The sequence below is a fragment of the Papio anubis genome, chromosome Y, assembly GCF_008728515.1.
Source record: "Papio anubis isolate 15944 chromosome Y, Panubis1.0, whole genome shotgun sequence".
NCBI classification, from domain to species: Eukaryota; Metazoa; Chordata; class Mammalia; order Primates; family Cercopithecidae; genus Papio; species Papio anubis.
Window position 1 is genome coordinate 45,101 of NC_044997.1, and position 24,734 is coordinate 69,834.

The 24,734-nt window shown below is 46.9% G+C and overlaps 1 protein-coding gene across 1 annotated transcript in view; it reads left to right on the forward strand.

Annotated features, from left to right (window-relative positions):
• Positions 1 to 5,490: 5,490 nt before the first annotated feature.
• PRKX (protein kinase X-linked) overlaps positions 5,491 to 24,734 on the forward strand; it is an 84,077-nt gene continuing 64,833 nt past the window's right edge. The window contains exon 1 of the mRNA XM_031661049.1: positions 5,491 to 5,971. Within this exon, the coding sequence (XP_031516909.1) occupies positions 5,968 to 5,971 (4 nt within the window). The 5' untranslated portion in view covers positions 5,491 to 5,967. The remainder of the gene's footprint in view (positions 5,972 to 24,734) is intronic.

Below are 24,734 nucleotides of genomic sequence, written 5' to 3' on the forward strand. Positions count from 1 at the left end.
CAGGGTCTCATTCTGTCGCCCAGACTGGAGTGCAATCTCAGCTCACTGCAACCTCCACCTCCCAGGTTTAACTGATCCTCCTATCTCGGTCTTCCAAATAGCTGGGACTACAAGCATGTGCCACCACGCCTGGCTTATTTTTCTATTTTTAGTAGACACGGGTTTTCACCATGTCAGCCACACTGGTCTGGAACTCCTGACCTCAAATGACCCACCTGCCTTGGCCTCTCAAAGTGCTGGGATTATGGGAGTGAGCCATGGAGCCTGGCATATATATATACACACACACGTATATGCACACACACGTATACATACATACACATATATATACACAAATATGCACACACACACATACATAATTTTTTTTTGAGACAGGGTCTCTCTCTGTCACCCAGGCTGGAGTGCAGTGGTGTCATCACAACCACTGCAGCCTCAACTTCCCAGACTCAAGGAATCCTCCCACCTCAGCTTCTTGAGTAGCTGATACTACAGACATAAGCCACCATGCCCAACTAATTTTGTATTTTTTGTAAAGACAGGGTTTCATCTTATTTCTCAGACTGGTCCGAAACTCCTGCCCTCAAGCAATCCTCCTACCTTGGCCTCCCAAAATGTTAGGATTACAGGTGTAAGCCATTTCACCTGGCCTATATCATTTTTAACTCCAGTTATCATGTAGTGCTATAGAACTCTAGAATGTATTCCTTCTATTTAGCTGTAATTTTCTTAGACAAGATGGCATGAAAATGATATCACTGTAATCCCTAAAAACCAACAAGGAATGAGGTTTCAGAGTCACAGGGGACCTCCAGAGGAAAAACGTCAGGGGCAGAATTTACTAACTGTTGCTGTGCCAAGAGTATAGTCTCTGCTCACCTGGCTCTCTGCCATCATGGAGAACCATTATATTTGCATTAGTAATTATGGTTTTATCAGAGGAGGATATGTGTTTCCTTCAAGAGGTAGGTGTGAAATATTAGGTTGGTGCAAAAGTAATCACTGCTTTTCCCATTACTTTATTAATTTGTGTGTGTGTGTGTGTCTCTCTCTGTGTGTGTGTGTGATGGAGTCTCACTCTATCACCTAGACTGGAATGCAGTGGCTTGACCTTGGCTCACTGCAACCTCCTGGGTTCAAGCGATTCTCCTGCTTCAGCCTCTGGAGTTGCTGAGATTATAGGTATGCGCCACGACATCTGGCTGATTTTTGTATTTTTAGTAGAGACAGGTTTTCTCCATGTTTGAACATCACAGGTAATGTTGTACTCAAAGAATAATATTAATGATATGTATTGAAGTGAGTCAGTAAGAAAGATGACTTAGGAGTGAATTCACCATGGTTGGCTGCAGTAGCTCACACCTGTAATCCCAGCACTTTGGGAGGCTGAGGCAGGAGGATCGCTTGAGCCTAGCAGTTTGTGACACCTGCCTGGGCAACATATCAAGACCCCATCTCCACACACACAAAAAATTTAATTAGCTGGATGTGGTGGCACTTGCCTATAATCCCACAATTTGGGAAACTGAGATGGGAGGATCACTTGAGGCCAGGAGTTTGAGGTCAGCCAGGGCAACATAGTGAAACCCCATCTCTATTTAAAAAGAAAAAGATTATGGACACCCATCACTGTGTTTTGTAATATGTTAATGAGAGATCCTTCAAATATTTAGATCCCTATAATGTCAGTGTGGGAAAGCAAAGAAGTGTGTGAAAACTCTTAACCAAATCTTCTGTTTCCTATAATATACAACACTGGCCTTGTTATTTGGAATTCACTTGAGTCAGATTCTTATTTATTTATTTATTATTTTGAAGACGTGGAGTCTTGTTCTGTCACCCAGGTTAAAGGGCAGTGGTGTGATTATGGCTCACTGCAGCCTCAAACTCCTAGGCTCAAGTGACTCTGCCACCTTGACCTCCCAAGTATGTTGGGATTACTGGTGCATGCTACCATGTCTCCAATAGGCTGGAGTGCAATGGTGTGATCTTGTTCACTGCAATGTCTGCTCCCCAGGTTCAGTTCAAGCAATTCACCTGCCTCAGCCTCCTTAGTAGCTGCGATTACAGATGCTTGCCACTACGCCCAGCTAATTTTTGTATTTTTAGTAGAGATGGGATTTCCCCATGTTGGCCAGGCAGGTCTGGAACTCCTGACCTCAGGTGATCCACCCATCTTGGCCTCCCAAAGTGCTGGAATTACAGGTGTGAGCCACTGAGCTCAGACAAGATGTTATATATACACACACACACACACACACCCCATGGAATACTATGCAGCTGTAAAAAAGAATGAAATGATACATTTTGCAGCAACAGGGATTGAAGTAGAGGCCATTATCTTAAGTAAAATTACTCAGAAACAGAAGATCTACACTTGTACCTTCTCAATATATAAAAATGAAAAAATAAAAAATAAAATGAGAACAAAAAATATTTTATATCAGCATATATAGAAATATTTTATGTATCATTTATGCAAAATATATTATATGTCATATATTATATATGCATACTTAGCTACACATACATATACACAAGTATATAACATATCTAACTCAGTATATATAACATATAGTGGATATATGTACACTATATAAACACACATACATACACAAACACACACATACAGTATACATGCTTAAAGAGTGTTCAGCTCCCTTCAGAGATGGTAGATTTTTTTTTTTTTTCAGTCAGGATCTCATTCTCTTGCCCAGGCTGGAGGGCAGTGGCGCAGTCATAGCTCACTGCAGCCTCGACCTCCTGGGCTCAAGGCATCCTTGTGCCTTTGCCTCTGTGCTGGGATTATAGGTGTGCACCACCACACCTGGCTAGTTAAAAAACTTATTTTTGATAGAGATGGGAGGTGTGTTCCAATGTTGCCCAGACTGGTCTCAAACCCCAGTGCCTCCCAAAGTGTGAGATCACAGGTGTGAGCCTCTGCACTCAGCCAGATGGTACAATTTTGATTCTCCTCATATTTAACAACACCTGCACCTATCATTGTATTGAATTTATAGCTCATTTTGGGTTAGGGTCAGGGACTTATTCCTTCGGAATGGCAGAGTTCAGCATTCCTGACTCCACTGCAAAATTAATGCCACTTCATTAGGCGATAATGACCCTTTCATGCCTAACTTACAGGATTTTCCTTTTTGTCTCTTAAGTACTAGGCTGTGGTTTCTCAAGGATTTTTATGATCCTTCCAGATGAAAGCTGCTTTGTCAAGCAAGGTGTTGAGAAACGTGCAGGGTCTGTTTCTAAGAAGAGGTAGCTATGTGTTCAAGTTCAGAGTGGGATCGGTGGAGTCAAACTAACAAGCAGCCCAAGCAGAGTTTGACGCTGCAAATCTGCGCCACGTTATTCTTCCTGCGCGCAATCTGCAGGCAAAGACATCTGCTTAATTGGGTGTGAAACCCGGGCCTTGATTAAAAGGACTTTATGAGGCCGCAGCCTTGCATTTCCAAGGTCAGGCCCTAGTGGAGAGGGCGCGCGTTCCGCGGGGTGACACGAACTTTTCCTGAGTGCGCGTTCCTGGCTGTCCCTTAACCCCTCAGCCAGGCAGGGCTTGGCAGGGCCGTTTCCTGTCCTAACCAGGGTCAAGGGATTGCACAGCTTGCTGGTGAAGCTTGCTTGGCAGGGCCGTGACTTGTCCTAACCAGGTTCAGGGAATGGCGGGGGCCTGCTGGTGTCGCGTATGTTTTGCATTCCAGCTCTGGATTTTGCAAAGCATAGAGAGCGGGTGTCACCCCTGGGGGGATATGCCACCCACAAAATGCAGGTGGAGGCTGGGGCGAGGCTGGCAGCTAGGGGCCAGAAATCCAAAGCCTGAACCGAGTTCAAACTTCCTGACTCCCACTCACTGTTAGCTGCACAAGGATGGCTCGGCCTGGTCCCCTTAAAAATGTGTCCGTTCTGACTTACAGGCCGCTTTGCCTCTCGGAAGGCCCCCCTGACCTGCGGACTGAGGGTCTGGAGACCCTTCCAGTCTCAGAATCGCTGAGATCCCTCAAAACAAAAGACGTTTGCAGTTTGACCCCTTGCTGCTCAAAGTGTAGTCGGCTTGACAGCATGGAGCTGCTTAGTGAGGTCCAGGCGCCCAGTGTCCAGGCCATGCCAGGCCTGCAAGTTAAGAAGTGTCTGCATTTCCCTGGGGAAAGTGGTGACCAAATGTCTAGCTATATTTGCATTGCAAATCCACACGGATAGAGTTTTTTTAGAAATAAATTATATGTTCTACTATTGTCTAGACCCACACTTAAGCCAGGAAAATAAAAACAACTTTAGTTTCTGGGGTAGTGTCGTCTCTGCTGGTCTTCTTCTTTTTTTTTTTTAAATACTTTTTAAGTTCTAGGGTACATGTGCATAGCGTGCAGGTTTGTTACATATATGTATGCTTGTGCCATGTTGGTGTGCTGCGGCCATCAACTCGTCAGCACCCATCAACTCGTCATTTACATCGGGTGTAACTCCCAATGCCATCCTTCCCCCTCCCCCCTCCCGTGATAGGCCCCGGTGTGTGATGTTCCCCTTCCCGAGTCCAGGTGATCTCATTGTTGGTTCCCACCCATGGTGAGAACATGCACGATTGTTTGGATCTTTTTCACCGATTTCTTGCGATGGTTTGCTGAAACTTAATTGGTCACTGTTTGAAGCGGCTCCAGCGACAATGATAAAGAATTGTGCAGTGAACAGGCGTCTGCACAATTCTTTTTCGGGTTGTCGCTGGAGCGTTTCAAACAGTGACCAATTAAATTTCACGCGCTACATTTGTTCGGGAGATCTCTCAAATCTGTCTCTCCTGAGTTATTTAATGAAATGTTTATTTGGAAAGAATTCTTGATCCACAGGAAGCTGCAAAGAAACGCACCGGGTCGCGCCCACCCTTCCTCTCCCCTTCCAATTAGAAATCTGGAATCACCAGGCCTATAGCGACACCAGGCCGCTGACCTTGTCCCCCAGACCCAGCAGCCCCTCTCGGGGATCCGCGCGCAGCGCGCGTCTTGAGTAGCCAGGTTAATTCGAGTCCCACTCCTCACCAAACGCCAATTGCAGGTTTTATTTGTGAACTTCACTTTTGCTGAGCAACGCGCTCCCAGTCCCCGGGCCCTCCAGCCTCCCCCCTCTCGCCTCCCGCCTCCCCATCTTCTGGGCTTGGGTACAGCGACGCGGATGACCGGCCAGTGCGTCCCCAGGGAGAAGTCAGCCTGGGTCCCACCCCAGGGTCACCCCAGGCGCGGAGGGGGCGTGGGCACCTCCCCAGAGCCGCCCCTGCTCTAGACGGCTGGAGTCGCCCGCACGCCCACGTCTCCGGCTACTGAGATGGGGTAGCGGCGGCTGCGGAGCCTGCGCGAAGGTGACGCCCCTAGCCCCGCGGCCCGGTGGGGGCGGGGAGAGGCGTGACCACGCCCAGGCTGCTTCTGCCCGCCCCATCAGCGCGTACGCGGCTACCGAGGTGGAGCAGGCGGCTGGCGCGAGACCAGGAATACTCAGGAGCCCCTGGCTCGCGCCCCCAGAGCCAGGGCCGCGGCCCCCGCCTTTCCCGCAGCCTTCTGGCATTCGGTGCCGGCCCCGCGAGGCCAGCGGCTGCTCCCTCCGGGGCCGTTGCTGTTTGTGCAGTGAGCGCCGCCCCACCATTGTCCCGGTGGCTCTGTCAACAGCGCCGGGCCGCGCACCAGGAGGCTAGGGCGCGCGTGGGGAGCCTGCGTTGATGCTGTCGCCGCGCGGCCCTCCTAGGCTGCGTCCCGGGAAGCCCGGCTACCCGAGCACTCCGGCCTGGCCCGGCGCCCCGGACCTGAGTGCGTTCCCATGGAGGCGCCCGGGTTGGGCTAGGAGGCCGCGGCGGCGAACATCGCCCGAGAGGTGGCGGAGGAGACCCCCGACTGGGTGCCCGCGCTCTGCCCTAGCTCCGAGGCGCGGTCGCTGGAGCTGCCTGCCTACTGCCTGCAGGACTTCGACACGCTGGTCACCATGGGTGAGCGAGTGCGCGCGGAGACTTGGCCCATAGGGGCGCGCGGCGCGGCCGGGACGCTGTAGTCGGACAAAGGGCCCCGGGTGCTGGCCTCCTGGGTAGGGCCCTACCCCGCCGCTCTGGCTCAGGGTCCCCGCGCGGGGTTGCCCCTGCCACTGGGTCTCCCAGAGGGCCACTCAGAGAACTGGAGCGCACCCACATCCCCAGCCCCGGCGAGTCCCCCAGACCGGCCCAGCCGGGTGCGTTCCCTGGAACACCGACGACTCCTGTCTGAGACCACCCTGCATCCACCGCACACACAGCAGTCTGGGGCTGGGTGGTCCAACGTCACCAAACTTCCTGTGGGTCCCCTCGCCTCGGCAACCTCGTGCGCCTCCCATACGGCGGCTCCAGGGTCTCGGGCGCGAGTTCTGAAGGCCCCTGCGGGCCTCCTCCAGGCCAGCCTTCCTGTTTGCCTAGTGGCAGGGTCCTCGGCGGGGAGTGTACAGGTTTCTCCACGGGCTGCGGGAGCAACTGGGCTCCAGGGAACAGGTATTCCGTGGCTTTGTGGGGATGGGAACGGCGGAGTTGGGAAAGGATCCTAACATGTCCTGACACTGCCTGTGCTTTTCGTCTTGTTCGTCTCAAGTGGATAATTATTGTATTGGGCGCTTTCTTCGTTTCCTTTGTCCTTTGTCTTTGAACTTAACCCCGAATGGGCAGCTTGACAGATTTCGAGTTCTCGGTGCGCTTGGATCTGGACACGCGCTGGTTTATGGGACAGCCCTGAGTGGGTCGGAATATCCCAACCGAACATGGGAGCTGAGTTTAAACAGTTGTCACCAGCCCGCCTGTGCCTCTTAGGGACTCTGTGTGGCTAAGTGGGGTGTTGGTTGTCAAGAAAATAAACGGGAGAACAGAGGGGGTGTCCTGGGTGTGTTGGTGAGGCGGGGGCTCTCAGGCCCTCTAACTCCTGTTTGTCCTCTCATTTTGGAAAGGAGGAAGCTGGGCTGGGAATCCCAAGGGCTCAAGGTCATACCTTATGGCATAGGAAGACCCGCGGGCATAGCCAGTGGGCCTTCAGAACCGCTGAGGAAGAGGGGACTTAGCTTCCTTCAGTGAGTTCTTTGCCACTTAGACCTTGAAGGAAGGGCCCACGAATAAAGCCTGAGTTTGGAAAGACAGTGTGGGACGAGGCCCTCTCTCTCGCTCCCTCCCTCCTCTTATCTCATTCTCTATCTCTTTCTCTGTTTTTCTTCTCTCTCCCTTTCTGTGACCCTGTTCGTGTATTTGCATTTCTCCTCCTCTGTCTATGCCTCTCTCCCTGTCCCCTTACTGTCTTGGTCTCTCTGCTCTGTTTCTGACTCCCTCCCTTCTCTCTCTCTGCTTTCCCTCTTCTCCTGGTCCCCCCCGGAAGGCTGTCGTGTTAATCTTAATGCTGTGTGTGTTTTGCGGGGAGGAAGGGTGGGGCAGGAACCCTGACTGCTTCAGCTGCCACAATCGGTGGAAATACACCTCGACAATGGAAAATTGATGAGATCCAGCCTTTCCTTGGCACTCAGCACCGGAGTTTGTCATTCTTTGGGGCACCCACATGGGTCTCTTGGGAAGGGTGGAGCTGGAGCTGGAGGCCGGGGCAGAGAGCAGGATGCGGGCCCCAGGGCGGCAGAGGTGAGGAGCTCTGGTGTGACAGGGGGCCACTCAGTTTGACATCAAGTTAGCTTAGGGTGCCCAGCGGGTAACCTCATTTTAAAAAATAGAGTGTCATTTCCTCTGGGGACCAAGCTGGCTGGGCGGGGAGGTCAGCTGTTTTTTTTTCAGTCCAGTCAGTGCTCTCTTAATGAGGATGATGCTCCTTTCTCAAGTATAACTTCCGGTGGGCTCCAAGGGTGTGACAGGAGAGGTAGGTATCCCATATTCATTGGACAGCAGGGGACCAGGACCCGGGGGGTGTGTGTGTGTGTGTGTGTGTGTATGTGTGTGTGTCTGGAACAGTCTCTCATGACAGCTTCACAGCTACCAAAGCTGTGACATTAACTGCAGCATTTTATCCGAGCCCGTTTCTTTATTGTTGATTAAAGAGCAGTCTAAGTGTGATTCACGTAGAAGAATTAGAATAAATTCTAAAATATACTAAGCGTTGTAGAGCCTTCACGATTGTATCTCTGAGCCACAATCTACAGCAGCTTTGGACTCTTTTCCAAGGCTTGATGAAGAGTGAGGAACGAGCTCGAGTCTCAGTCTGGAGTTGACACCCAGTCTGGCTGGGTGTGACCTCGCTTCATCCTAGGCTGTCCCTGCAGGAACATAAGTTTGCTTTTCAGTGCTCTTTTCCACTCATTCCTAATCTCTCAGGCCCCAAACAAGCACCCCCAGGAGTACTGAACTTTTTGGGGGGTGGGCGGAGGGGATCTGTATGCAGATTGCCAGTTGAACAATCCTATTTTCTATGACTTAAAGCCAATCACAGGCTGGGTGTGGTGGCTCATGCCTGTAGTCCCAGCACTTTGGGAGGCCGAGGCAGGCAGATCTCTTGCGCTCAGGAGTTCCAGACCAGCCAGGCCAACATGGCAAAACCCTGTCTCTACTGAGAAAATACAAAAATCAGCCGGACGTGGTGGGAGGTGCCTGTAATCTCTGCTTCACAGGAGGCTGAGGCAAAGGAATTGCTTGCACCCAGGAGGCAGAGGTTGCAGTGAGCCAAGATCACACCCCTGCACTCCAGCTTGGGCGACAGAGGGAAAAAGAAAAGAAAATGTCAGCGTTCTAGATTGACCAGTTTCCTCCAGTTCAGGTAGTTAGGAAAAAGAGTGCAGTTTGCACTTGTGAAAAATCTGATAATGGATTTTTTTTTCTTCTTTGTGCATGAAGGGATTCTGTACTACGTCTTGTTTAAAGGCTGATTTAATAGTTTTAGGAACTTTGTATCAGAACAGCCATACTACTCCTTAGAGAAAAAAATGGGTTTCAATCTGGTTCTTCACATTTCTGTTCATATAACCAAGCTGTGCTTGTTTCTATGAGGGAAAACAATTGTGCTTTAAAAAAGGAAAATCTGGGCCGGGTACAGTGGTACGTGCCTGTAGTCCCCGCTATTTGGGAGGTTGTGGTGGGAGGATGGCTTGAGGCCATGAGTTCCAGACTAGCCTAGGCAATACAGAGCGACCCTCATCTCTTAAAAAAAAAAAAAGTAATAATAGCTAGTTGGGCATGTTGGTGCATACCTGTACTCTTAGTCACCTGGGAAGTTGAGGCAAGAGGATCACTTGAGCCCAGGAGGTCAAGGCTGTAGTCAACCATAGTCATGTTACTCTACTCCATCCTGGGTGATAGAGTGAGATCCTCTGTCTAAAAAATGAAACAAAATCAAATAAATTTATGTTATGGAAGTGAAAAACTTATACTACATAGAGAGGATGACTCTCTGTGCAGCAATCTACCAGCCTTATTTTATCAATCTTCCCACTTAAAATGATTACTTGAGAATTACTTTCCTTATATATCAGATAAAAAATACTTAGGTGTGGATGGGCATGATGGCTCATGCCTGTAATCCCAGCACTTTGGGAGGCTGAGGCAGATCGATCATGAGGTCAGGAGATTAAGACCATCCCAACCAGGGAGTCTGAGGTTACAATGAGCCGAAATCACACCACCACATTTCAGCTTGGGTGACAGAGCAAGACTCCATCTCAAAAACAACAACAACAACAAAACTCAAAAAGCTTAGGTTTTTTCCCGAAAGTGTTTTTATTGAATCATTTGGCATCTACGACCCAGTGCTTGTTTCTGTGGGCACCCCGAGTGTTAACCTGTCAGGAAGGAGGTAATTCAGCAGGTAAACCAGTGGCCAGGCTTTGGGTCCACATTTCGTTTTCCTTTGCTCAACCTAGTTCGCATTTGCTTATTTAAAAAAAAAGGAAGTAATAACAGAACCTATCCTACATGGTTACTGTGAGGAAGACTTCAAAGTTCGTAGACCAGTATTAAAAATGTGTGTATTTTGAAATACAGACTTCACAGGAGATTTCAAAAACAGTACCTGGAGTCTCACGGACCTTTCAGCCAGCTTCCCCATAGTGACGTCTTCATATCTGTGGGACAATATCAGAAACATGTCATTGATGTTGGTATATCCCTATTAAAGAGAACACATACCTTGTTCAGCTTTTTTTTTTTTTTTTTTTTTTTTGAGGCAGGATCTCACTCTGTTGGCCAGTCTGGAGGACAGTGGTGTGATCTCAGCTCACTCCAGCCTTGAATTCCTAGGCTCAAGTGATCCTCTCAACTCAGCCTCCCGAGTAGCTGGAACTACAGGCATGCACCATACCCGGCTAAATTTTGTATGTTTTGTAGAGGGAGAGTCTTGTTATGTTGCCAAGTCTTGATCTCCTGGTGTCTCAAGCAATCTTCCCACTTCAGCCTCCAAAAGTACTGGGATTGTATACAAGCATGAGCCATCGTGCCCAGCTTGTTCAGCCTTTATTAGTTTTCAGAAGGTGCTCATTTGTGTTTGCAAGTGTGTGTATAGAGTTCTGTGCAGTTTTACCTAGTGTGTGGATTTGGGCAGCTACCGCCCTCCAAACCATGGTGCAGAATGAATTCCCTCACCACAGACTACTTGGTCTTCCTCAACACATTTTTTTTTTAACTTTCACATGGTATACTATCTGAAAATATTGTATATTTTTAAGAGCTAGTAGATCTTCATAATTAATGATACATAGTTCTGAAATCTGAAGTGTTTAATACTGGTAGTTTTTAATCCCGTCCTTGGTTTTTAGAAATAAAGCTTGGAGTTGTAAGGAAAACGAGACCTTAGACAAAGGATTTCTCAGCAAAACAAATTTACTGCTGCACACAAGGGTGCCCTCCCATATGGCTGGTCGCCCCAAGAGCACCCCGAACAAAGGAGAGTAGAAGTTTTTATTCATAAGGCAACTCCTGTCCCTATGTCCTTTCCCCGTTGGCTGGGGTCAGACTGCACAATCTAAACTAGACCCAATTGGCTTAACATTTAAACTTTCTTTAATGATAAGGTGTGCACATGATGGGAGAGAGGGGAGAGGAGGAAGCGGTCGTCTGTGGTGAACTAGAGAGCCAGTCTTTTCCCAAATAAGGGAAGGAATGTGAGCTGGTGCTGATAACGCCAGTGGTACTGTGGGCATGCCTGGTCATGTAGTAAAGTCAGAAAGAAGAAAAGGAGAAGAAAGAGATGCAGGGGTGGATACTGGGAATTAAAGAATAAAAGGTTCTCCTAAACTGGGCAGAATTTTCCTTTCCTCTCCTCGTTGCTGGGGTCTTATTAATACCATAAGATAGTTCATTCAGGCTGTTGTACAAAACACCACCGACTGAGTGACTTTTTTTTTTTTTTTTTTTTGAGACAGAGTCTCACGCTGTTGCCCAGGCTAGAGTGTGGTGGTGCAATCTAGGCTCATTGGAAGCTCCGCCTCCCGGGTTCATGCCATTCTCCTGCCTCAGCCTCCTGACTAGCAAACCACAGACATTTATTGTTCACAGTTCGGGAGGCTGGAGGTCCAAGATCAAGGCGTGGCAGATTGGGTGTCTGGTGGGGACCTGCTTCCTTGTTCATAGATGGTGCCTTTTTGCTGTGTCCTTACATGGTGGAAGGGGTGAGGGAGCTCTCTGAGGCCCCTTAATAAGGGCATTAATCCCATTCATGAGGCTCCACCCTCACGACCTCATCACCTCCCTAAGGCCTCACACCCCCTGACACCATTACCTTGCAGGTGAGGATTTCAACACAGGAATTTTAGGGGCACACAGACATTGAGTCCATGGCACCTCCACCCTGTCTCTCACACCAGCATGCTGCCGGCACGAATGGCATCTGAACTGGTGAGATTTTACTGTGTGCATATATCAGCAGCCTTGTGGGCAGTGTTGACATAGCAATTAGAAGTGTTGTTTGTGGCCTAACAATACACAGAAGGTGGAGCTCAGCCCTTTAATCTTGTTTATCTTGTGTGGTTGCCCCGTGTGAAACTGGCTCATGCATGTGTGAATGACAGTTTCCATTTAAGTGCATCACACAAATGCCAAGAGATGAGATAAAATATTACACATCAGAGAACATTTCCAAGGATAGAAGTCCTGCCGGTTTCTCCTTTTCATTGTTTATTTCATTTTAGTTTTTAAATTTAATTTAGTTTTAAGTTAAAATGCATGTTACATTAAATTTAAGTTAAATTAAGATACATGTGCAGGACTTATTTTAAGAAAAGAGACAGAGTCTCACTGTGTTGCCCAGGCTCATCTTGAACTCCTGGGCTCAAGCATTCCGCCTGCTTCCGCTGCTGGAACATAGATGCCAAGAGTGCCGGGACCTCTGTGTGTTGGAGTCACTTTCGTCTCCCACATTCAGAGAACAGACCCGGCACTTAGTGCGTGCCCAAGACCATCCACTGCATGGATAGAGAGATCAACCCTCCTCATGTGCCAGGGGTTTCCCGAGGTGGGAAACCTTCAGTGCTAGCCAGGAAAGTCGCAGTCAGAGACAGAGACAAGCTGGTCACTCTGTGTGTGAATAAAGAAATGAATGGATGATGGCACTATCGACAGTTGTTCTTATGACACTCACTGATGCCAAGTACTGGACGGGTACACTATGTACACTATGTACATTAGTTTCTCTATGGGCAGAAGCTCCGCCATGACAACATCAGCGTTATTTTCTTTTTTCTCTTTTTTTTTTTTTTTGAGACAGAGTCTTGCTCTGTTGTCCAGGCTGGAGTGCACCGGTGCAATCTTGGCTCACTACAAGCTCTGCCTTCCAGGTTCACATTGTTCTCCTGCCTCAGCCTCCCAAGTAGCTAGGATTACAGGCGCCTGCTACCATGCCTGGCTAATTTTTTTATTTTTAGTAGAGATGGGGTTTCACCATGTTAACCAGAATGGTCTTGATCTCCTGACCTCGTGATCCACCCGCCTTGGACTCCCAAAGTGCTGAGATTACAGGCATGAGCCACCACCTCTTTCTTCTTTGTTTTAAAGACAGAGTCTCACTCTGTAGTGCAGTTTAGGGTATAGTCGTGCAGCCATAGCTCACTGCAGCCTCCACTTCCCTGGCTCAAGCAATCCTGACACTTCAGCCTCCCAAGTAGCTGGAACTACAGACATGCACTGCCACACTCAGTTAGTTTATTTATTTATTTTTGTAGGGATGGGTGTTGCTATGTTGCCCATGCTGGTCTCGAACTCCTGGGCTCAAGTGATCCTCCCACCTCAGCCAACCAAGTAGCTGGGACTACAGTTCATGGGCGTGCTGCAAAGAAGGGAGACGTTAAACTTTTGAAAGCAGCAGACAGCCCCCTCCAGGAAGAGACATGGTTTGTGAAAATCAAACGAGGGCGAAGGCATGACAATCACGAGCTCAGGAGATTAACGCTGCAGTGAGCTGAGATCATGCTACTGCACTCCAGCCTGGATGGCAGAGACCTTGTCTCAAAAAATAAAAATTCATGGGAGGCCAGTTGTGGAGGCTTGCGTCTGTAATCCCAGTATTTTAGGATGCTGAGGTGGCAGCATCGCTTAGCCCATGAGCTCATCTGTCTGGGCAATGTAGTAGGACCCCATCTCAAATTTTTTTTTTGAGAACCTGGAGAACGATTCTCCAGGTTCAAGTGGTTCTCCTGCCTCTGCCTCCCAAGTAGCTGGGATTACAGGCTCCTGCCACCGTGCCTGGCTAATTTTTGTAGTTTTTAGTAGAGACATGGTTTCAGCGTTTTGGCCAGGCTGGTCTTGAACTCCTGACCTTGTGATCCACCTACCTCAGCCTCCCAAACTGCTGGGATTATATGCATGAGCCACCACGTCTGGCCAAAAAAATTTTTTTTAAAGTAGCTGAGTGTGGTGGCATGCACTTGTATGTAGTCCCAACTACTAGGGAAGCTGAGACAGGAGGATTGCTTGAGCCCAGGAGGTAGAGACTGCAGTGACCCATGATGGTGCTTCTGTGTTTCAGCCTGGGCAACAGAGCAAGACCCTATGTCAAAAATAAAGAAAAGGAAGTATCAAGGCACATGATTACACAATGCCTGCTACACTTAGGGTCTCCAAAAAGTGAACCTTTTCTGTCCATCAGTTTCCTCTTCTCCCCAGTGTGAAATTGCATATGCCTTCCCGGTGGCCAGGTCTTGCAGAGCTTGGTGGCAGACTTTTTTTTTTCCCTGAGATGGAGTTTAGCTCTGTCACCCAGGCTGGAGTGCAGTGGCAGTCTCAGCTCACTGCAACCTTGACCGCCCAGTTCAAGTGTTTCTTCTGCTTCAGTCTCCTGAGCAGCAGGGACTACAGGTGCCTGCCACCATGCCCAGGTAAGTTTTGTCCTTTTAGTAGAGACGGGGTTTCACCACTGAGATAATAAGTTGCAGGTTTCTTGGTCTGTTTTGGAGGTTGAAGCCACAGGAGTCCTTTTGAGAATGAACGCAGGGTGTAATTGTGTTAGTTTGCTCTGACTGTCATAACAAAATACCGCAGACTGAGTGGCTTATTTAATAGAAATTAATTTTCCCACAGTCCTGGTGACTAGAAGTCTGAGATCACGGTGTGGGCAGGGCTGGTTCCTTCTGATGCCTCTCTCCTAGATAGACGCTGTCTTCTCCCTGTGTCCTCACAGGGCCATCCCTCTCTGTGTCCTCATCTCCTCTTTTTTTATTTTTGTTTTTTTAGAGATAGGATGTTGCTCTGGCCCAGGCCAGAATTCAGTGGTGCTATCATAGCTTCCTGCAGTCTTGGCTTCCTGGGCCCACGCAACACTCCATACCTCAGCCTCTTGAGTAAGCTGGGACCACAAGTGTGCACTACCATGCTCAGCTTATATATACACATTTTTCCTAGAGATGGAGTCTCCCTATGTTTCCCAGACTGGTCTCAAATTCCGGCCTCAGTCAATCATCCTGCCTCAGTCTCCCAAAGTGCTGTGGTTACGGTATGAACCACGACACCCAACCTCCTCTTCTTACCAGGATAGCAGTCCTATTGGATCAGGGCCCACCCTAATGACCTCATTTTACCTTAATTAACTCCTCAAGGGCACCATTTCCAAATAGCCACATGCTAAAGTCTGGGGATTAGGGCATCAATATATGATTTTTTGGGGGACATAATTCAGATCATAGCCCCTATGCAAATTGTAATGCATCCAGGAATATGTTGGAAGTTCTCCTGAAGCAATATTGTAGTGTCACTGCAATTAAAACTGGCTTCTTAGAAGATTCCCCTTTTTGGTTGACTTCTGATATCTCTCTCATGTTCCTTCATACCGTCTTAGTCTTGCATGGTTGCTGGAATGAAGGACCATAAATATAGTAGCTTAAAATCACATACAATGAAGAGATACCTGCATTCTCAGGTTCACTGCAGCACAAGTCACAACAACCAAGATAGGGCAACAGCCCATGTGCCCGTCAGCATCTGTACACAATGGAGTACTATTCAGCCTGTAAAGAGAATAAAGTCCTCTCATTTGCAACAGTGTGGATGCAACTGGAGGTCATTATGCTCTGAGAAATAAGCCAGGCACAGAGAGATAAATACTGCACAGAGAGATAAATACCATTATTTCCTTTTTTTGGACAGGGTCTCAGTCGGATGCCCAGGCTGGAGTGCAGTGACATGGTGTCACTGTAGCATCGATGTCCGAGGCCCAATGGATCCTCTCACCTCAGCCTCCTGAGTAGCTGGGACTACAGCGTGTGTCACCACACCAGGGTATTGTTTTGATTTTTTTGTAGAGATAGAGTCTTGTCATGTTGCCCAGGCTGGTCTTGAACTCTTGACCTCAAGTGATCCTCCCAGTTTATCCTCCCAGAGTCCTGGGATGAGAGGCGTGAGCCACTGCACCCTGCCTGACCTATGCACTTTAGAATCCTAGAAGCAAATCTTGTATCCTACTGGAGGAGCAAGACAGAAACACAGGTGCAGGTGCTAGAGGGCAGATTGTTTGCACAGAAACCTGGGCGTGTGGATGAATTTGGTAATACCCACGTGTGTGTGGGTAAACTTGGCCAGCCCCTTTTTTTCCAAGGTTCCCTTGTGCAAGAAGAATGAAACCAGTGCAACCAGTACTCTTAAGGAACTCCTCCTTTCTGGAGCGTTTTCACGCTGTGTTTCTGAGGTGGGCGTGTTTTCCCGGCATCTCCACTTCTGTGCTGTGTTGGTTGAGACAGGATGATGGACATTTTGTTTCCCCATTAGGATCTTAAGTGAAAGTCCATTTGGCATTTACATTGATCTGAGTAGGAGAAAACATGATAAACAGCCATTAGAGACCGGGCCATGGGGGCTCACGCCTGTAATCCCAGCACTTTGGGATTACTGCATCTTCAGATCAGGAGTTCGAAACCAGCCTGGCAAACATGATGAAATCCCGTTTGTATCCAAAAATTAGCGGGGCGTGGTAGTGGGTGCCTGTCATCCCAGCTACTCAGAAAGCTGAGGCAGGAGAATCACTTGAACCCAAGAGACAGAGGTTGCAGTGAGTCTGTGCCACTGCACTCCAGCCTGGGTGATAGAGTGAGACTCCATCTCAAAAAAACAAAAAACCCAAAACACATTAGATGCATTTGAAGCCGCCCAGCAGTTCTCCCATGATGGTGGAATAGGTATCTGGGAGACTCACCCTACCCTGTCTGAACACCTTTAGCGAAGATGTAAATGACTTGCAGAGGAAGAAGGTGCAGGTTCAAGGATGGAAATTCCTTCCCCCTCCAGCGCTGATGGCGTCCACCTCCACCTTCCTGTGGTCTAAGGAGACCACACAGAGACTGTCAGTGTGGGAGGCAGTTGCCTCTGGTGAGTCTCCCTGTGGAGGAATTTCCTGTGGGATGCCTCTGGGCAGTTCTTCCAGCCTTTCATGTCTTCTGTCAGATGATACAGTGGCCAGGTCAAGGGATTATGATTTTGTTTGTTTTTTGTTTTTTAGAGACTGTTGCTCTGTCGCCCAGGCTGGAGTGCAATCAATCATAGCTCAGCTGCAGCCTCAAACTACAGGGCTCAAGTGATCCTCCTACCTCAGTCTCCCAAGTAGCTGGGACTACAGGGACACACCACCATGCTCAGCTCATTCTCTCAGAAGGTGGAGAGAAGAGAAGAGAGGAGGACAGAAAACTGTCCATATGACTAGTTTGGGCCTTTCCATCCTGCTTAATCCAGAACTGTCAAGGTTAGACCCTGGTCATTTCTCTAATATGTTTGAAAAATAGGGCTGGGCACAGTGGCTCATACTTGTAGTCCCAGGACTTTGGAAGGCCAGGGTGAAAGGATCACTTGAGTCCAGGCGTTTGAGACCAGCCTGGTCAGCATAAGAAGACCCTATTTCTACAAATGGAGAAAAAAAATTAGGCAGGGGGACGCATGCCTGTGTTGCCAGCTATTTGAGGGGCTGAGATGGGAGGATTGCTTGAGCTCGGGAGGTAGATGCTTCAGTGAGCTGTGATTGTGCTACGACACTCTAGCTTGTCCTTGTACCTGTTTAAAAATACTTAGCATTTTTCACCAGGACATAGAAAAAGGAAGTTGTCTCACACGGTGTCCTGTCCCGCGGGATCGTCAACGTAGACCCTAGAAGAGGGAGTGGGAACTCAGGTGGACAAGAGACACGAGAAAAGGAGACAAGACAGTATCCTGATCAAGTCTGGTTTATTGGTGCAGCGTAATGCCTTATATAGACCAGCAGGGGCGGAGGTTGGGCCAGGGCGATGACGTGGCCCTGCGGTGGGTGTGGCCAGGTAGGTTTCGGTTTCTTCCATGGGACGTCATGTTGCGCCTGTGCCGTGGGTTGGTAATTTTGCGGGGCGCGGAATGGTGCCTGCGCTGTAAGTTGATCATTTTCCCGGGCGCGGGAAGATGGGTGTTGGAGAACCCGGAAGAGCGCCATTTTGTACTGGCGTATGAGATATCAGTACAGGGAAGAAAGTAAATCTAGGGAGGAGGCATAGAGCAGAAACTTATAGAGCTCAGGCATCAGTTGTCAATTATTATCGCTATGGCCAGGCCACGTGGCTCCGGACAGGTCTCGCTTTTTTATTATTTCATGATGAGAGATAGCCCCTCGGGAACTGCACCTGTCTTAGGTTGGGTCAACCCATCCCCACCTTTTAAGCCCGTCATGGGATTAGGCAGCGGCAGGGGTGGCCCTCCTGTCTTAGGCTCAATTGGGGATGGTGTTCTCTTACCCGTCATTGACTGTCCAGTTCAGCTCACGGGGGAGCTGGTCTTATAAGGACAGATAAGACTCACCATGTTCAGACATCTTAAGGCGATGATAATGGACCTGTATAGGCTTGGCCTGGAAAGCCTCGATTTGTTGTCTGATGAATGCCATAAGCTTATTAAAGATTATAGGTCCAAGAGTGAGAAAGAGTAGAAGGGTAAGTAAAGGACCCAAAAATGGTAGGAGATAAGGGAGAAGTCCGTGGAGTCCAGTCCAAAGTGGATTGGCGGCCAGGTCTTTTCTGCGTTTTTCTAGCTCTTCTTGTAGGGTCTTTATCTCTGACAATCCCGGATTTGTTAGCATAAAAGCAGCATCTTTCCTGTAAAGCCAAACAGATCCCTCCCTGTTCTGCTATTAGTAAGTCTAGACCTCTTCTATTTTGGACAACTACTTCTGCTAATGAATCTACCTGATCTTGTAGATCTTGTATAGTACTGGATAGGGTTTGTACATCTGAAATTAATTGATTGGATAATTTAGTATATTGGGTTAGTGAGACTCCTAGGCCTGTAGCTCCTGTTGTAAACGCAGTCGTGATTCCCAGTCCAGCCAACAAGGGAATAAATTGTATGGCCCATTTTGGTCCATATATAAAATGCTCAACAGCGGGGATGGAGATAGGTTCATCTCCAGGGATGATATCAATGTCGGGGAGAAGAGTGGCTAGAACACAAAGCCCTGTCCAATTTGTGGGTAGATAAGTATATGCCATGTTGTTTCCACAGAGGAAAACCAAGCCATTTATAGCACACAAGGGGCTGGTGACATTGATTATGGAGGTACAGTTGTTGAATACAACGTAGCTAGATCGATTTCTTCAGTGCTATTGTCAGAGGGTGAAAAGAGGCAAGAGGAATTAGAAAACTTCATTGGTTGAACTAAGAGGGAAGAAATAATTGGACAAGAGTTATTGACCAAGGACTCACCAGAGTAATTGACATAGGATAATGAAAAATTAGGTATAGCGAGAGGAGTAGGGGGACCCATTCTTAAACAAAGCCAACAATTGTGGGCAAGGCTTGTATTGGACATTTGGAGTAAGTTGTAAGTAGCATTAAGGATATCAAAAGTTTGCGCATCGATCATAAGGTTATCTCTAACCTTAGGCAGGGCCAAAGGGTGATATTGAATTTCAGGATATAGGGCTTTATGAATTTCTTCTAGTTTTTTCTGAACAGTTTTAATTCTTGTGGTGTCTAATGGACCTCCCCCATCAGAGATGTGGATAGGGGCTGTAGTGCTCCAGCAAACAGGCTGTCCTTTTTGGCCGTTACAAGGAGATTGTACAAGTTTAGTGGTGGATCCTAATACTTGTACATCACTGGTACCTCCAGTTTGTGTTTTTAATAATGTAGCCGTATAGTATGTTTTATTGCCTGATTTGTATTGTTGATATGAGGTGTCGCAAGAACTGTGTACAGAGGACTGGAAAGAACTACAGGGGCATTCTTGGAGCGGCCCGCTAGGGGAGGTATCTCTTGGGGTTGACTTACATTTCCATAGCTGGTTTGGCATTAAGTAAGCTGTCTTGCCTGAGCAGGTCACTTGGGAGATCCTGTCTGACGGAGGTTCAGATACTTGTCCCCCGCTGCAGTCACAAGGCTGGCCGTGTTGCTTTTGTGTTAGTTCTATTGCTCTACGAGGGTCATCAAAACCTGCATAGACTGTCACTATGTTCTATAAAAAGATTATTTTCCAAAGGAATCTCATGTTGGGCTTCATTTTCTGAAAAACAAAAGGGAAGAAACTTCTCAGGGAGGATTATTTTCCCTGGACTGACAATGGTTATGGTTTATTTGTCTTACCAATCTTTCGGGCAGCCATCTGGCTGCATCATTTTTTTGTGAGAAAATACATACTGAGCCTCTTCCCCAAATTAAAACTGGGTCAGGGCCATGCCATGAATTATCGAGTGGATCTTTCCATTTAACCATTGCGAACTGTTTTTGAGATTCAGGATGCCAGAAACGGTCGGCAGCAGATTTTCCGTGACTGTCCAAATTTAAAAAATTAAGGATAAAGAGGGCATGATTAAGTATGTTTCTGGGGGTACCCTTCACGGGGTACCAGCTCCCCCCTTTCATTTTTTCAATAGTAGTTTTTAATGACAGATGGGCCCTTTCAACTATTCCTTGTCCTTGGGGATTGTAGGGAATGCCTGTGATATGTTTAATTTGTAGGGTGTTGCAGAATTGTAGGAAAGTTTTGGCTATGTAACCAGGGCCGTTGTCTGTCTTAATTTGTTTGGGTATACCTAAGATGGAAAAGCAATGTAATAAGTGAGCTATGACATGTTTGGTGGTTTCTCCTGTCTGGAGAGTCGCAATAATGAACCCACTATAGGTGTCTATGCATACATGAATATATTTTAGTCGGCCAAATTCTGAGTGATGTGTAACGTCCATTTGCCAAATTTCGTTGGGGATGAGTCCTCGAGGGTTAACTCCTAGATGAGGAACGGGTAAATGAGTTATGCAGTTGGCACATTGTTTAACTATTTGTCGGGCTTGTTCTCTAGTAATTTTAAACATAAGTCTTAAGATCTGGGCGTTTAAATGATGTAGGGCATGTGCTTTTTGTGCTTGTTGTAAATTGTCTGTAGTGACTGTGGCTATGGTTTTTGTTGCCATGTCAGCTGTTGAATTACCTTGTACTAAAGGTCCCGGTAATCCTGAATGTGCTCTAATATGTCCAAGGAAAAAGGGAGTAGTCCTTTTTTGAATAAGTTGTTGACATTGTAGAAATAGGTTGGCTGTGTCTGAAATATGTTTAATTTGCGGCACGGTCTCTAAGAGGGGTATTGAATGAGCCAGGTAGGCGCTGTCTGTGTAAATATTAAGTGGCTGACAAGGGAAAGCTGATAATGCTGCAATTATAGCTTGTAATTCGACTAGCTGAGCTGATGTGTAAGTGGTTTGGAATTTGACAATTGTATTGTTGTAGGTGTAAGCAGCGAGTCCTGTGGAAGATCCATCAGTGAAAATTAGTAATGCGTCATTGAGAGGTTCCTTACTGGTAATATGAGGAAATACAAACGCATGAAGTTTGCAAAATTGAATGAGTTTGTTAGGTGGGTAATGGTTGTCAATTGTGCCAGTGTAAGAAGTGCAAGCAATTGGCCAGGCTTCTGTATTTTGTAACAGCCAATGGATGTGTGATTGAGTGTAGGGCTGTATAATGGTAGAGGGTTCTATTCCAAAGTATTTTGTACTGTTTTCTCTTCCCAAGATAATTAGATCAGCTATGGCATCGTAATAAGGCAACAAAACCTTCTTGGGGGAGGAGGGCAGGTGTACCCACATAATGGGATTGTTTTGCCAGAATACACCAGTAGGGGTCATTGCTGTGTTAAAAATAATGAATATTAATGGCTGAGAATAATCAATACTGGTAACAAATTGTGTTGTAATGGCATCTTCTACCCGTTGGAGTGCCGTTAATGCTTCTTTTGAAATGGACCTGGGGGATTTCGGATTAGAGTCTCCTTTTAATATATCGAAAAGAGGTTTTAACTCTCCTGTGGTAAGTTTTAAGTATGGTCGAAGCCAATTTATGTCTCCCAGTAATTTTTGGAAATCATTTAAAGTTTTTAGATGGTCACGGCGTATAACGGCCTTTTGATTAATGATTTTGGGTCCGTTAATTTGAAAACCAAGATAGGTATATGGATTTTGTAGTTGTATTTTTTCTGGGGCTATTTGCAGTCCGGCTGTTGTCAACTCTTGTTTGAGTTGGGCAAAGCACCGTAAGACTTGTTCACCAATTTGTCCTGCTATTAAAATATCATCCATATAATGCATAATATACATTTGTGTCCATATTTTTCTGACTGGTTCTATAGCAGCGGCTACATATTTTTGACACAAGGTAGGACTGTTGGCCATACCCTGAGGTAAGACTTTCCACTGGTAACGTTTCATTGGCTGCTTAAAATTTGTAGATGGAAGACTAAAGGCAAACCTTTTCTGATCAGCAGGATGAAGGGGGATTGTAAAGAAGCAATCTTTAAGGTCAATAATGATTTTAAAATATTTTTGAGGAATCGCAACTGGTGAGGGCAGTCCCGGTTGTAAGGCACCCATAAGGACCATAGTGATATTTACTGCTCTTAAATCTTTTAAGAGTCTCCATTTGCCAGACTTTTTCTTAATGACAAAGATAGGTGTATTCCAAGGGGAATTACTTTCTGTAATATGTCCTGCTAGCAGTTGTTCCTGCACTAACTGTTGGGCAGCACTTAGCTTATCATTAAGTAAAGGCCACTGATCAACCCAAACGGGCTCATCTGACTTCCAAGTAATAGGGTCAGCGCACTTTTGGGGTGCAGGTATGTCAGTGGCCTGAGCTAAAAATTTCCAAACCCCTTTTTATCAAGTTGTCCTGAGACTGGTATAGGCTGTTGAATACCATCTTCTTTTCTCCCAAGACCTTTACCAGGGGTGTATCCCTGAGTTAGCATTTGTGCAGTAACTATATCATTTGGGCTGCACATTATAATTTTCATTTGGGAGAGCAGGTCTTGTCCCCAAAGATTAACAGGTAAGTGAGGGATGATAAATGGCTTAATGAGCCTGAATTGTTTTCTTTATCTGTCCATGTTAGGTATTTAGAACTTTGTTTAGGATTACTGCTTTGTCCAGTTCCTCTCAGGTGAGTTAAAGTCTCTGTGGTAGGCCAATGAGAGGGCCAGTCTTCTTGTTTAATGATGGTTACATCAGCCCCTTTGTCTATTAGTCCTGTAAATGCTTTTCCATCTAACCACAAGGTTAGAGAGGGTTTTTGGTTAGTAATTGGTTGTACCCAATATATATCTGAGGAACCAAAACCTATTGTATTTCTATTAGAGTGTTGGATATAGTTAGCTGTTTTAACTAATGGCAACAAAATTAACTGTGCTATTTAACCCCTTGAGGGATAGTAGTAATGTTGTTAATAGCCCTGGCCATAATTTTAATTTCTCCTTCATAATCATTATCAATAACTCCAGGGAGGACTTGTAAACCTTTCATGGTGACACTACTTCTTCCCAAGAGTAGCCCAAAGGTGTGGTCCCATCTCAGGTGTTAATACTGTGTGGGAGGTGGAACTGAGGTCCAGTCCTGCACTTCCTGGGGTTGCTCTACTAAGTTTTGAAATGGATTGTTGCTGCTGGCTGGAACAAAGCTGACCGCCCCATATGCTTGTTTTGGGGCCTGGGGCTGGCCCCTCATCCCGTTTCCCTGTTGAGGTGATAAAGGGTTTCCTTGACTATCAGTTTTAGACTTACATTCATTAGCCCAATGCTTTCCTCTCTTACACCTTGGGCAAAGGCCTGGAACTTTTGTTTCGGGGTTTTTGTTTTGGTTTTCGAGGCAATCTTTTGCAAAGTGTCCTTTCTTACCGCATTTAAAGCACCCCCTTTATCTTGGCCTTTGTTATTGAGAAAGTCTTTTACTGTTTGACCGCTAAAGGCGGCGGCCATTGCTAGACCCTGTTGATATGAGGGCCCAATATCTGAACAAAGGCGAATATATCCTGTTAAATCTGTTTTCTTTCGATAAGGTCTGATTGCCGCTTGACAGGCAGGGTTGGCGTTTTCATATGCCAACTGTTTAACATAATCTACACCTGTTTCTGCATTTCCAAAAATTCTACCTGCTGTAGTCATGAGTCTGTGTACAAAATCTGAGAACGGCTCATTTGGTCCTTGTTTGACTGCTGTGAGTGAGGCCCCTGGGTCTCCTTTAACAGGGAGTTTCCTCTAGGCTTTTGTAGCAGCTGCCTGGATTTGTGAAAACAAGCCAGGATCGTATTGCATTTGGGCCTCAGTGTCTGCATAGTTTCCTGAACCAGTTAACGTATCAAAATCCCAGCCGTTTCCTGCCTGTTGGTTTCTTTTAGCTGTGTCTTTGTAATTTTCAAAAAACTCTGACTTCCAAATCAAATGATCTCCCCTGGAGAGAACCGCCCTAACTAAGGTATTCCAATCTGTTGGGGTGAGCCAGTTGTCGGCTACAGATTCTACTATTGCAAGAGTATATGGGGCAGTAGCCCCATATTGAGAAGCAGCAGTTTTTGACTCTTTTATAATAGTGAAATCAAACCCATTATGATGTCTCCAGGCCTGTCCTTGTCCATCTGTTGTTTCAGTGACTGGGAAGATATCTTTGGGGGAGGAGTCTTCTCTATGTCGGCTAGCAACTAACCCCCCTCTTGGGACATGCTGTCCGGGCCGCTGAGGTGGGTGCAGGGAACCCCCCATAATATCCGGGTTAGGTACCTTTTCATTTCCTGTTTTTAATTTTTGGAGCCTAGTTATCAATGATTGATGCAACTCCTCAAGTTTAATTTGTTGTTCTAGTTGAGCAATTTTTTGTTTTAATTCTTCTTTGGGATCTACTACTGCCATAACAATGGGCGCAGAAGCCCCATTACGTGTCCCATTATATGGGGGCGGGCGTGAAGTAAAGGGAGGCCAGTCGGGGTTATGATATTTAGCCGCCTCTTCCTCCAAATCATCCCAATTTATGTCTGATTGATCAGGCTCATTAGTTTCTTCCTCTTTTTGAGGTT